This window comes from Bombyx mori, chromosome 7, assembly GCF_030269925.1.
Source record: "Bombyx mori chromosome 7, ASM3026992v2".
In the NCBI taxonomy this organism is placed as follows: domain Eukaryota; kingdom Metazoa; phylum Arthropoda; class Insecta; order Lepidoptera; family Bombycidae; genus Bombyx; species Bombyx mori.
This window is the reverse complement of record NC_085113.1, coordinates 12,970,977-12,985,294: the sequence shown is the minus strand read 5'-3', so window position 1 is coordinate 12,985,294 and position 14,318 is coordinate 12,970,977. Positions and strand designations below refer to the sequence as shown.

Here is a 14,318-nt window from a genome sequence, read left to right as displayed (position 1 = left end):
GTATATCTACATATATACACAATCACATATACATATACATACGTACATACATATATACACACACACATATATACATATAATAGTTTATACAGTATTAAAAGAAATATATTAATAAATTTCCTTAACAAATAACTTCATCTTAACTTAATTTTAAATTTAATAAACCGTATTTGCTATCTGAATTTTTACCTTCCCTTAAATCAACTCGATAATACATAACGAACTATACTTGAAAGACGATATGGGTAAGAGGGGAGTGAGCGAAGAAATGGTATATGATAGAAGGGTAGGGTAGGTACCACCACCCCGCCTATTTCTGCCGTGAAGCAGTAATGCGTTTCGTTTTAAAGGGTGGGGCAGCCGTTGTAACTGTAGGTACTTGAGACCTTATATTAGAACTTATATCTCAAGGTGGGTGGCGCATTTACGTTGTAGATGTCTATGGGCTCCGGTAATCACTTAACACCAGGTGAGCTGAGAGCTCGTCCACCCATCCAAGTAATAAAAAAACAGAGCACGGTTTTAAAGAATTATTACCTCTAACGCATGTCGAACGCCCCCTTTCTTGGGTACCTTCTATTGACTTCATTTAGATTAATCTATTTGTGAACATATTGGATTCTCAATATCCGGTTTTAACCAATTTTATTTTACCATATTGAGAGAATACTTAATGGCACACCAAAACAAAATTAACATTAAAAATCAGTCAACAAGCAAATACATTTGTATAAAAGGCGATGTTATCGCTAAAAGCCGTCTATTGCAGACAACCGTTTAATTTACAGAAATTCTGGAAAAGATAAAGATATGGCAGGTATGTTATGGCGGTGTACTATTGGCAATTGGTACTATATTGGTACTAAAGAAATTAAGTCGGTTTAATGGTTCTCCTGGGAGGAAGTCTAGTGTTGCCCTAGTTTTGGGAGTCCGCACCGGGTAGGTACCACCACTCTGCCTATTTCTGCCGCGAAACATTAACTCGTTCCGGTTTAAAAGGCGGGACAGCCGTTATACTACAGAAGTGAGACTTAGAACTCATGTCTCAATGGGGATGGCGATATTTATTTGTTACTGTCTATGGGCCCCTGCAATAACATAATACCAGACGGACCGTGATTATTCAGTTGCATAAGCAATCAGGAAATAAGATAAAACGGTACACCATACAATATAGCTTCCGTGTGTTCTAAGCATCATCGCTCTGTCTAATGAATAAAAGGAATTAATATGCGAGATATTTTTTTTGTAGAAGAAAGACAATGCGCTCATTACAGCGATAACACAGTTGCCAGCCTCATAAGATGACACTTTACCGGTAAGTATCCTCAAAGCGAATTAAACAATCACGTAATAAAATAGGACGCGAACAAACTGAACCGAAATTATAAGAAATTATAAGTTAATTTAAGTCGTCGTGGCCTAAAGGATAAGACGTCCGGTGCATTCGTGTTGAGCGATGCACCGGTGTTCGAATCTCAGGCGGGGTACCAATTTTTCTAATGAAATACGTACTCAACAAATGTTCACGATTGGCTTCCACGGTGAAGGAATAACATCGTGTAATAAAAATCAAACCCGCAAAATTATAATTTGCGTAATCACTGGTGGTAGGACCTCTTGGGAGTCCGCACGGGTAGGTACCACCACCCCGCCTATTTCCGCCGTGAAGCAGTAATGCGTTTCGGTTCGAAGGGTGGGGTAGCCGTTGTAACTATACTGAGACCTTAGAACTTATATCTCATGGTGGGTGACGCATTTACGTTGTAGATGTCTATGGGCTCCAGTAACCACTTAACACCAGGTAGGCTGTGAGCTCATCCACCCATCTAAGCAATAAAAAAAAAAAAAAAATCGTGTTCTAATAATTTATTTTATCTTAAATGTACGAAAATATATTGGCTGAGAGTTGAAAAGTGTTATCTTGACAGCCGGTGGCATTAAAAACGTACCAGCCTCGAGATGAACCGGTCGAATAAATCAGCGGACTGATGATCATTTTTGTGTGATAAGTCTTTACAGTTTTATATTAATAATACAAAATAACTATTGAAATAACACACTCTAGATCAGCCTTTCCCAAAGTGGGCGACAGCGCCCCTTTGTAGGCGCTGCAGTCTTAAAGGGCGGTAAGAGACCCAGGAAAAAATGGGGGCCTTGTGTACAGGCTTGAGAGGTAATTTGTAATTTCATTTAAGAGGACTCTTAGACACCGACTGGGCTCTTGCTATAGTGGATTTTAAGTAGGTGAAAAAATGGGGGCGCTAAAAAATTATTTATTCTCTATGTGGGCAGTAGACAAAATAAGTTTGGGAGCCCTTGGTCTAGCGTTCTACCCACAACCTGAGAGCTAAGTGATCATGGACTTTATGATTTGCCTTACTACATATTGTAAAACACTAGACATACGTCCCAAGATGGTTTTCTTAAGCTTGTGTATCGGTAATAATGAAAATTGTTTTACGATCTTGTGTAGAAGCGCACGCAGTCTCTTAAAAGAGTTCCCAATGAAAGAAAATTACGTCATATCGTCGCTGTCAAACCAAAATCTGCTATGTGCAAAAACTCTCTGGGGACCGGCGAGGGGGGCCTAAGAAGACGACGTGCAAGCTGCTCTGCACGCGTTTTACGCAAGAGCATCCGGGTGATGGAAGGCCGGCCACCCTCGACCCACGCTGGTTCTGGCCTAGCGGGGTATTCCGTAGGGTAACCCACTGTAACCGGCGCCATCTAGGCGGGCTTCGGACAGTCTGCCGCCCAGTATCCCCAGAAAAGGGCGCAAGTCCGGCGATTTCCTCCTGACAAAAAAAAAGTGCAAAAACTCTATTTTGAATTAACAAGTAACATTTTCGTATAATTTTTTTTATCAAGGTGAATTTTTAAGAATTATATCAAACTAGCTGACCCGGCGAACTTTGTTCCGCCTTAGAGGCAATAATTGAGCTGACTTTTGATTTTATCAAGGTCAATTTTTTATTTGGATAATTAATGTAAATTAAAAAAGCAAGTATTTTAATGATTCTTTATTGGCCATGTATTTTAGTTGTTAATATCATTATATTACTTATTCTTCTTCAGTCTTTTCGCAATGTTTCGAATCCTAGTTGCACTACGGCTTCGTCGGGAAAGATTTGATTATGTTGGTCGCGGCATGGCTTTCTTATGATTACCTATCTCGGCACAATAATAGAAACTCAAAACACACACATCAACCAGTCAAATTCAAAATACTACTATAATAATTTACCATTTGTTATTCCATATTAGTTCCGTTTTGTTATACCACGTTTTATGTTACGTCCCACGGGAACGTGATAAAAAGTATCCTATGTCCTTCTCCTGGTTCTAAGCTACCTACCCACCAATTTTCAGCTAAATCAGTTCAGCCGTTCTTGAGTTATAAATAGTGTAACTAACACGACTCTCTTTTATATATATGTCGGCGCGTGTTTTTATAAACCATTAGTTCATGACTAATAAAGATGGGACGACAAACAACACGTGCAAGCATTCATCGAAAACAACACGTGCAAGATAAGAATCGTAAACAACATCGTCCCACCACGACGTCATACCTTGCTATAAAAACGCTCCGTTGTTGTCTCTCGAGCTTCCTCCCGATCCACTAACGGTGCTTTTAGGTACTTCAAGCACCGGTCACCGTTCTCGTCGAACCCGTCGCTTGCGACGAAGGGCTCGACGAGTAAATTAACTCTCAGACACAGCCCACTGAGTTTCTCGCCGGATCTTCTCAGTGGGTCGCGTTTCCGATCCGGTGGTAGATTCTGCGAAGCACGGCTCTTGCTAGGGTTCGAGTTAGCAACGTCATCAGGTTTGAGCCCCGTGAGCTCACCTACTAAAGTTAGGGTTACGCTGACATAGCCGCTAGGGCTATCAGCATAGGTAGGGTAAAAAAAAAAAAAAAACTCGAGCTCAGAAGCGAGCGAGTCGCCGTATCAGACAGAACGCTCCTGCGTAATATACGCTCTGAGTTAACATTTCTGGTTTTATTGACTTACGAAGACCGCCCGCTTACCATGTCGCTACCCGAAAGTGGAAATACTCCAACATATATATATAGATGAAAGCTATAGACACATAACAGTTTTTTATATGGTAGATAGGGCTGTGACCTATACGAAAAGGTCAAAAAGTAAAAATCTCAAAAAGTGCACATAGCAGATGTTGGTTTGATAACGACGATATGCGACTTTAGAACAGCGGTCGGGGAACCGGGGTAAATTACCCCAAATGGGGTAAAATGAAATTTTGGGGGGTAAAAATGAAACTTTTGTGAGTAAAAAGCATAAATTGAAGTGAAACTTCTTTAGAACCGCTAAATTTTTAGTTATTGTTTTCTTTTCAAAATTATCATGGGGACTATAATATGAAAGATACTAAAAAGAAGCGATTTCGTTTTTTTTTTTCTTCGCCATGGGGTAATATCAACTTACACAAAAATATTTTGGGGTAATAATTAAAAAAAAATCCCCGACCGCTGCTTTAGAACAAACAGTGGTTCAGCAAATGTTCCTCTCCGAGTACTGCCCTGTAGTGAGGAACTGAATAGCGTGCTTGTGGTGCGTAACGCGCGACTCCCGAGCAGTCGGGTTTGATTCCGGAGCGAGGTCAAGTTTGTATTGACGACCCCACTCGACATGTTACTGTACAATTGAGGACGTCAGCGCAAAAACGACCTAAGCTTACCATATTCATTATGGAGCAATGAAGTTTAATTTTTCAAGGGATAACGAGTACGTTGTGATGATTGTTAGCTCCGGTAACCACTTAACATCAAGTTTACTGGTGGTAGGACCTCTTGTGAGTCCGCACGGGTAGGTACCACCACCCCGCCTATTTCCGCCGTGAAGCAGTAATGCGTTTCGGTTCGAAGGGTGGGGTAGCCGTTGTAACTATACTGAGACCTTAGAACTTATATCTCGAGGTGGGTGGCGCATTTACGTTGTAGATGTCTATGGGCTCCAGTAACCACTTAACACCAGGTGGGCTGTGAGCTCGTCCATCCATCAAAGCAATAAAAAAAAAAAAAAAAAAAAAAAAAAAGTGGCCAATGAGCTCGTTAACGCGTCTAAGCGATAAAAGAGGAATACATTGCAGGCTTCTCCAGCATCATCGGAACGGATTTTTTTCTTTATTTTTATTGTCCTTAGGCAGACGAGCAAGTCTGTGGTAAGTGTTTACCGTTGCTCATCGACGTCAGCAATGCCAGGGGCAGAGCCAAGCCGCTGACAAGCGCTGAATATTCTCCGGAAGCCTCGTTTGAAGATATGCAGTAGCGCTCGGGAAACACCATGGAGGAGAGTTCATTCTAAAGTCGGATACTACGTGGCAGAAAAGATCTTTGGAAACGCACTGTGGATGAACGTAGGTAGTATGGATGAACTCTCCTCCGATGACGGGCGGCGCGATGGTAAAAACGAGATGATCGGATCAAACGATTCTCAGAGAACTGCTCATGTAACGGTACGGTACAAAGTACCGAAAGAACCCATGTCCCTCAGTGGACGAAGAGATTCCAAATAAATCCTGTAAATGGGATTATCAACAATCCGAGCGACTATGTTCTGGACAAGCTCCTATCAGTCAGGAGGAGCGGGGCCTGCTGCCCAAGTATCAGCTCAAGGGCAGCTGCTTCGCTAGTGAGATAACATTGTACGTTCAGACAAACACATTAAAATTATTTTCCGGTCACGTACTCGTAGTAAAGTAGTTTACTATATGAAATAATAAACGATTTCTTATTTTTAAAGAATACATATATTGCGTGCGAATGTTTTATGCTTTTTTGGTAATAAAACAAACTTATAGTATTAATTGTTTGATGACAAAAACGTAAACAATTCATTGGCAAACTTTAAGGTAATCTCACTTCAGCATCTAAACTAGTAACATTACGATCAGATTTACTTACCGGGCTGGATGGATGCAGTTCTCTCATATGGACGTTGTCGATGAAAGACACGTGATCCGGGGGATGCCAGTCCAGGGAGTAGAAGACACAGTCGAACGGCACCGTATCCAGGAGATGGTTTATGGGTTCGACCACCTGTCGACAAGATTGGAAAGTTTATTCGACTATAAGCCCAAGAGTACTCGAGAAGTTAGTTCGTATTTTAATCAAGCGTCTGTTCAGTTATTTGCCCGTCCCCACCCAGTCCTCACCCGTCCAGTTACCCAATCCTCTAGCTCGTATTATCACTGTTCAAGTAATGAGACGTCCCATCTATATTGGTTCACTGGTAAAGGCTTGCTGCGCACTGCGGTATTTGTGCTGTGATATCTACTGTCTAAGGGTTATAAGTGGCTACAAATCACTAAAAAAGGTCACAGGCGGGCGCATCACGATGCTAAGCAATGAGCGATCGACTGAATGAGGACAGGTTATAAGAATACAAAGTAATTAATGCTTGCCTGGATTGTTTTTACAAAATAGTTGCCTACATTTTAAAATTATCATAAACATTCCTATTAAAGAACGCGTGTATATCACAAACCAATTCAACCGGTTTACTAATTAAAAAAATCGAAGCCTAAAATGTTCTCTAACGTTTCATATAAGGGTTTTTTTAAACTATATATTTCCCAGTAGCCTTAGGGGCTATTCTGGCTTCACTTTGACTGGTGGGGGAGCTCACAAGACTCGACCTGAGGGACCACTAACATCCGCCCTAGCAAGAGCAGTGCTTGGCTGAATCTATCACCGGATCGGAATCTTGGCCCCTCGGATAAATAGTAACGAGCCGATAGATTACCATAACAAGTGGTGAATTCTTTTTCAACTTTATTAATAACCGAACGTGCTGGAAGCGGCATATCATGTCTAAACTATCATTAAGTGACGTTAAATCCAAAATAATGGAATTTTCTAAACCTACCAGAATTTTCAACTTGGCATATCTCCATTACTGTACCGTAGTCGACAAAATAATATTTATTGTTAAACTTTTGAACGGAAAACGTTATCACGCGAATAAGTCTTATGTAAGTCAATCGAAATTTTCTGGTGCTATTCCAACTTTTTATTTGACTTAACGGTTTGTTCAAAGTTAACGAATTCGCAGTAGATCTGTGGTCTTAATCACGAAACATTTTTGTTTTCATTAACCTGAATTGTAGCGATTTTTAAACGCAACAAAACGGGGTCATAGGCAAGACCCTTGATTCTAGATGTGCATTTTATCAAATTTCTCATAAGCTCATACAGCCTTGAATGATAGAGCCTCAGGTTCTGATAAACTATCACCAAATTCGCATCCTACATATGTGGTGATAAGTTTTAATGACAAGATATTGATATCACAAGAGTGGCCATACGACCATACCATAGGATCCCTTGTCCTTGGCACACTAACCCTGTTTCCTAAAAAACATTTTTCATCTAAATAGTACCCTAATGAAAAGACTTTCAAGCCGTAAAGGTTAATAGAGCGAAAATTTGGATGAGCTTTCAAAAGCGTGGCATTTTCAATTACAGCTCGTGAAAGCCCCCATTAAAAACGTTAACACGCTATTAATGCTTCTTGCGCACCAGAAATACCCTTTATCACCTACGTCAATTAACTATAAATAGCAACTTTGATTAAAAATTAGTTAAAACCGGGGCATATTATGGAAACCAGCCCAAGTTCTGTACTTCCTATCCATTTTCACAGCAAAGCTATGAAATCCCGATTTGAAGTTTCTCTTTAATTTATAAATACTATGTAATGATTTGCTTCCGATTTCACGTATCGTAGAGATTTTTAACTACTATTACCTGTGTAAATTTTTATCTGCTAATAATATTTATCTCTAAAGTAGTTAGTTTAAGATATACTTGTTTTTTTTTTTTTTATTGCTTAGATGGGTGGACAAGCTCACAGCCCACCTGGTGTTAAGTGGTTACTGGAGCCCATAGACATCTACAACGCAAATGCGCCACCCACCTTGAAAACGTTTGCGATCATAAATCAAAAACGAATAAATATACTTGTAATTGATGGTTCTAACTGCAGATACCCGATAACGAAATGTCTGCATTCACAATGGCGCAGTTTCGTGCTTGGCACCAGCCCCCAATCATTTCATCGCCTAATCGACGGCGCCCCGGAGGCGCTAGGTTTTAAGCCATTACGGTAACCACTAGCTCTGACACCCACTTTAATTTCTTTGAAAAGCCTTATCTTTCAGACAAATTAAAACTTCAGTTGCGGCGAAAAGTTTTGAAGGGAGCTTTCGAATCGGTCACGCGAATTTTTAGTAGATTTTCGTAATTGAATACGCTCTGTTGTTTTAATTTTTTTATGTTGTCAAAATTCCTTTTGACGCAAGATGTCAATTATGAACCACTGACAGACTTTTTGGCGGGAACGCGAGGAGTGAAGTTGTGTGATTTGTTTTTTTTTTGTCTATTCAGGTTTAAATGTGTAATAACGGTGGTTTATTAACTGTTTAGTATCTGTAAAAGTGCACAAATGTGGAAAAATGAAAAAAAGCCGCTGAACGAACTTCTCGGGATACTGAAAAAAGTTCTCAGTAAATGACTGATGATGAGATTATATTATTTCATCCCATATCATCTCATCTAATTTAATTTCATTTCATGTTATGCTTCATATTTATTAACTTCATTTCATTTCATAATATTATTTTTCACATAAAATTTTTTTCATTAAAATAAAAATAAGACTTGACCTACATTAGGTCTTAGTTACCAGGTCATAAAATCCCTTAAAAAATGAACCACGGTCATCGTGCGACATTTTATCAACCGTAGGGCTGTATTGGCATTCATAATAGAGTCTATACAATTCTTGCATGAACAGACAAACTTGCTTTATGACTATTTCCCTACCTATTTATCTACCAATGTCAGGCACAAAAGAAAACCTAAAATGGAAGTTGATTCAATTACTCATAATGAAAACGCGACCTCGTTACATTCTGATGACAAATACGCCTTGGTATGAATAGTGTTTTGTAAAGGCGATTGATTTATTGTATCAATGCATTACGGAAAATCGCGTAGAAAATCGCAAAGTTAAATAGCAATCATCGTGACATATTTTTTATTTTATTGCTTAGATGGGTAGACGAGCTCACAGCCCACCTGGTGTTAAGTGGTTACTGGAGCCCATAAACATCTACAACGTAAATCCGCCACCCACCTTGAGATATAAGTTCTAAGGTCTCAGTATAGTAACAACGGCTGCCTTCAAATCGAAACGCATTACTGCTTCACGGCAGAAATAGGCAGGGTGGTGGTACCTACCCGCACGGACTCACAAGAGGTCCTACCACCAGTAATTACGCAAATTTTAATTTTGCGGGTTTGATTTTTATTACACGATGTTATTCCTTCACCGTCGAAGTCAATCGTGAACATTTGTTGAATACGTATTTCATTAGAAAAATTGGTACCCGTTTGCGGGATCCGAACACCGGTGCATCGCTAGATACGGATGCACCGGACGTCTTATCCTTTGGGCCACGACGACTAACTAGACAAAGTTATGGTAAAATTGTATTGTTTAGAAAAAAAAAACATAAATAACGGCTTTATTGCCGTGAGCATTACACTAGCTGCTTCAATACTCGGTGGTTAGAATTCATTTAATTGAAAAAACAATTGAATGCAATATAGCTATCTATATATTAATACGTGAAGCAAAAACTTTGTATCCCTTTTTACGAAAATTGCGCGGACGGAGGAGTATGAAATTTTCCACACTTATAGAGAATATAGAGAAGAAGTGTACAATGTTAATATTTTTTTTAAATAATGCATAAAAGATACATTAAATCAATAAAGAAAACATTACACACACTACATACCATGTATTTGACGCACACACGCATGCATACTATTTATTGTCAAACTTTTGTTCTTGACGTCTGTGGTCAAATTGAGAATAGATTAAATTTTGTTTGTCTTTATTAATATTTTTTTATAGTGTAGCCTTGGCGATATTTGTGATTATAGAAGTATAAAATACAATCATAATAGTGTACAAACTTACAATTCCAATTAATTATAGTCGAATTTCGACTACTGCGGGACCTCTAGTTATAATAGATACTTACACCAGCTTACCTGTGAAGTTTCCGTTTTAAAATACCAGCCATTTGAAAGGTAATTTATGTATGGCTGACAATATATGTATTCAAAATTCAAGTGCAGCTTATTTACAAAATGTCCTATAGGTACTGTTTTCAAATTCATTCATTTACATAATAATGCGTGTTTTGTTTTGACGATATTTGTATCTTTTTCATGGATACGGACACGATGAAAATACAAGTAATTATATAGAATACGTGTTGTATTGCGGTTGCAATGTCGTACGAACGATTTACCATATTAATGATATAATCTATGTATATGGAGTGAATCCTTTTTTTGAGGTTTTGCAGTTTCACCAGGGCAAGTGGACGAGCAAAGGCTCATCCAGGAGGGGTGGGATTAGCTAACAGCGGCTCGAGCGCCTCCATAGACCTAATAGCTCAAGGACAACTGCTTCGCGAATTAATCTACTACCGGATCGGAATCGCGACCCGCTGAGAAGATCCAGCGAGAAACTCAGCAGGCTGATATGGGTTAGGTTGCACATCAACCTCTTTGTCGAGTTCGACGAGTACGGTTACCGGGGTCCCTAAGCCTGCTCCTAGTGATAGAGCTGAAGACGTCTAATGCAAAGGTTATTGGATCTGATGGATCATAGGGACGTGAGAGTGAATCCTACAACCCAACGCACGACTTATTATTGGTTTGAACGCTTCAGCCATGGAAACTTTGATGTAAAAAATGAGCCCCGTCATCGCCCGAAAACTGAAAACAACAAATGAAGAATTGAAAGGCACAGTGGAGCTGCGTGATGAATTTAGAAAATGCCACATGTTTTATTGCTTAGTTGGGTGGCCGAGCTCACGTTCAACTTGGTGTTCAGTGGTTACCGGAGCCCATAGACATCTACAACGTAAATACCGCCACATACCTTGAGAAATCAGTTCTAAGGTCTCATTTTTCAGCCAATCCATTAGCTCGTAAGAAAACGTAAATAAATTAAAAAGGCCTATTGTGTTTTTGTAGTCGACGTGACCTTTATAGTCAATGAAGCACGGAGTGACTTGCATTTCGCGTTTGTTTGATCAATACGATCGATGTTTCGTCATGTGTAGATTCGGGGGGAGATAATTTGTATTGTATTAGCGATTAGAAGTCTGTTCAATTTCAAACGTATCCATTTCAGTTTGAATACGATGATGGGAGCTTCCTATCAAAACCGTGTACCACCATCCTGGTTATATAAGTCGGGTCAGGTCACACAATGTTCACACAAAACTCAAACCCGCAAAATTATCATTTGCGTAATTACTGGTGGTAGGACCTCTTGTAAGTCCGCACGGGTAGGTACCACCGCCCTGCTTATTTCTGCCGTGAAGCAGTAATGCGTTTCGGTTTGAAGGGTGGGGCAGCCGTTGTGACTATACTGAGACCTTAGAACTATATCTCAAGGTGTGTGGCGCATTTACGTTGTAGATGTCTATGGGCTCCAGTAACCACTTAACACCAGGTGGGCTGTGAGCTCGTCCACACATCTAAGCAATAAAAAAAAAAAGAAAAAACATCACGATTGAGAGTTAAACTTCATATCTCAAGGTGGAGTAACAACCACGTATGTTAATTGTTTAGGCTCTAACCACTATCACTACTCGTAAGGATGAAGAAGAATACACCCACAGGCACACCCCACTGAGTTTCTTGCCGGATCTTCTCAGTGGGTCGCGTTTCCGACCCGGTGGCTAGTGTTAGCTATTGTTAGGACTAATGGCTAGACATCTAGTATTAGCAGCGTCGTCAGGTTAGAGCCCCGCGAGCTCACCTTTTATTCTGCGAATTTAGTATAATTCCTCGAGGTTTCTATAGAATAGGTAGGAAATAAAATAAAATAAAATCAAGCACTTAAAAGCTGATGAACCATGAGTCACTTGGCCAATCCAACGAACATACGCTGCTGTCAGTAATACCAACAAAAATATATGCGTTCAGTTTCGCTTGATAAGTTTATATCAAAATGGGTGCGTCAAAAGATTCGATTGGATTTTAGACAGTAATTAATTTCACCTATCCTCGAAGCGGTAATAATGGTATAATGTGCTTAATTATACTGATGGTAGTACGTCTTGTGAGTCCGTATGGGTAGGACCCGCCTATTTCTGCCGTGAAGCAGTAATGCGTTTCGGTTTGAAGGGTGGGGCAGCCACTGTACTGTAAAACCGAAACTTAGAACTGATGTCTCGAGATATAAATAGTAGCATTAACCTTGTTGGTGTCTATGGGCTCCACATCAATTGGGCTGTCAGCTCGTCTACTCTTCTAATCAATACAAAAAAAAATCCAATTTTAGGCTGATGGGTCCTTAAAATCGTTTATATCAATCAAGTTTTAAAAACCCACCAGCCAAATTGATTCCGTGACTTTTGGTAATTTCATGTAACAAGAACATCTGCCGCATTGCCGATTCGCCGGGTAATAGCGATTTTTTTTTTATTTACCGACACGATTTTTTTGCTTCCCACATACACATATTACCAGCGGCGATATGTCGATGCGACGTCTGGTAAGAATCCCTTCGATGATGTGTCGTATCAATCAGTAGAAATGATCTAATAGCAGACCCAATAGGACCTCAAACATTTAATGTTAATTAGTAGTCAGATTGAGTACTTAACGGTAGGCAGCGGTTTGGCTCTGCCCCTGGTATTGCTTACGTCCATGAGTGACGGCAACATCATCAGGTGGGCCGTACGCCCGGACGGGCAGGTGAGCTCACGGGCTCAAACTGAAAGAATTTGCTAACACTGGCCCTAACAAGAGGAGTGCTTCACAGAACTTACCATCGGATCATCCCCGATCCTGCGGACAGAATGGAAAGCAGTCGACGTCGCCCAAAACACGTCATTTCGGATCCTTCCGATCCACTAACGGTGCTTTTAGGTACCTCAAGCATCGGTCATCGTTCTCGTCGAACCCGTCACTTGCGACGAAGGGCTCGACGAGTAAACTAACCCACAGACACAGCCCACTGAGTTTATTTTATTCCTTTCCTCGTTTACCTCGAAAAACGTTTTGCAGACAGCAAAACTACTCTAGAATCGTCATCGGTATATGAATGTACCAAGTACTGATAAATGAATTCTGTCTCATGTTTTTTGTGTTAATCATGTTGTCATGATTCAGAATACAATATATCTGAGTCATGAACAGCGTTGCCTAGCCCACTGAGTTTCTCGCCGAATCTTCTCAGTGGGTCGCGTTTCCGATCCGGTGGTAGATTCTGCGAAGCACTGCTCTCGCTAGGGTTCGTGTTAGCAACGTCGTCAGGTTTGAGCCCCGTGAGCTCACCTACTAGTTAAGGTTACGCTGAAATAGCCTTTCAAGGCTGTCAGCTTAGGTAGAAAAAAAAAACATCGGATCGGAATCTCTCAGTATTGCTATTACCTCGAAGTCGTCATGGCTTAAGGGATAAGACGTCCGGTGCATTCGTGTTGAGCGATGCATCGGTGTTCGAATCTCAGGCGGGTACCAATTTTTCTAATGAATTACGTACTCAACAAAGGTTCACGATTAACTTCCACGGTTAAGGAATAACATCGTGTAATAAAAATGAAACCCACAAAATTATAATTTGCGTAATTACTGGTGGTAGGACCTCTTGTGAGTCCGCGCGAGTAGGTACCACCGCCCTGCCTGTTTCTGCCGTTAAGCAGTAATGCGTTTCGGTTTGACGGGTGGGGCAGCCGTTGTAACTATACTGAGATCTTAGAACTTATATCTCAAGATGGATGGCGCATTTACGTTGTAGATGTCTATGGGCTCCAGTAACCACTTAACACCAGGTGGGCTGTGAGCTCGTCCACACATCTAAGCAATAAAAAAAAAACCTATTGATTGCTAAGATATCTTAAAAACTTTACGAACCTCGCTGCCGTCTTGCTGGGCGTTGCACTTGCTGATGTTGAGGGTGCCGGAGATGAAGTCGTTCTGAACGTCCACGATCAGGAACGCGCTCACCGGACGCACGATCTGACCCAGATGGACGAACTTATATGTTACGATTCTAATTCGACAAGTCGACGGCACACACACGGACGTATCGTCTTTTCGCATTAAGAGTGTACAATTTCCAAAAATATTCGGAATTGAGTAAATATGCGGAATCATTTGGTAATCATTTGGTCACAAGAGGGTAGTTTAGTTTTAGTTTTTATTTCTTTCTATTTAACTATATTTTGACAAAATTAATACATAATTTTAT

General features: G+C 40.3%; 1 protein-coding gene across 1 annotated transcript in view; it reads right to left on the bottom strand.

The window, feature by feature from the left end:
- The window catches only part of LOC101745424 (nicotinamidase), a 28,862-nt gene that overhangs the window by 6,734 nt on the left and 7,810 nt on the right, over window positions 1-14,318 (bottom strand). Inside the window, exons 3-4 of the mRNA XM_004925737.5 lie at window positions 13,982-14,086; window positions 5,933-6,067 (exon numbers count right to left, since the gene is read on the bottom strand). Of these exons, the coding sequence (XP_004925794.1) occupies window positions 5,933-6,067; window positions 13,982-14,086 (240 nt within the window). The remainder of the gene's footprint in view (window positions 1-5,932; window positions 6,068-13,981; window positions 14,087-14,318) is intronic.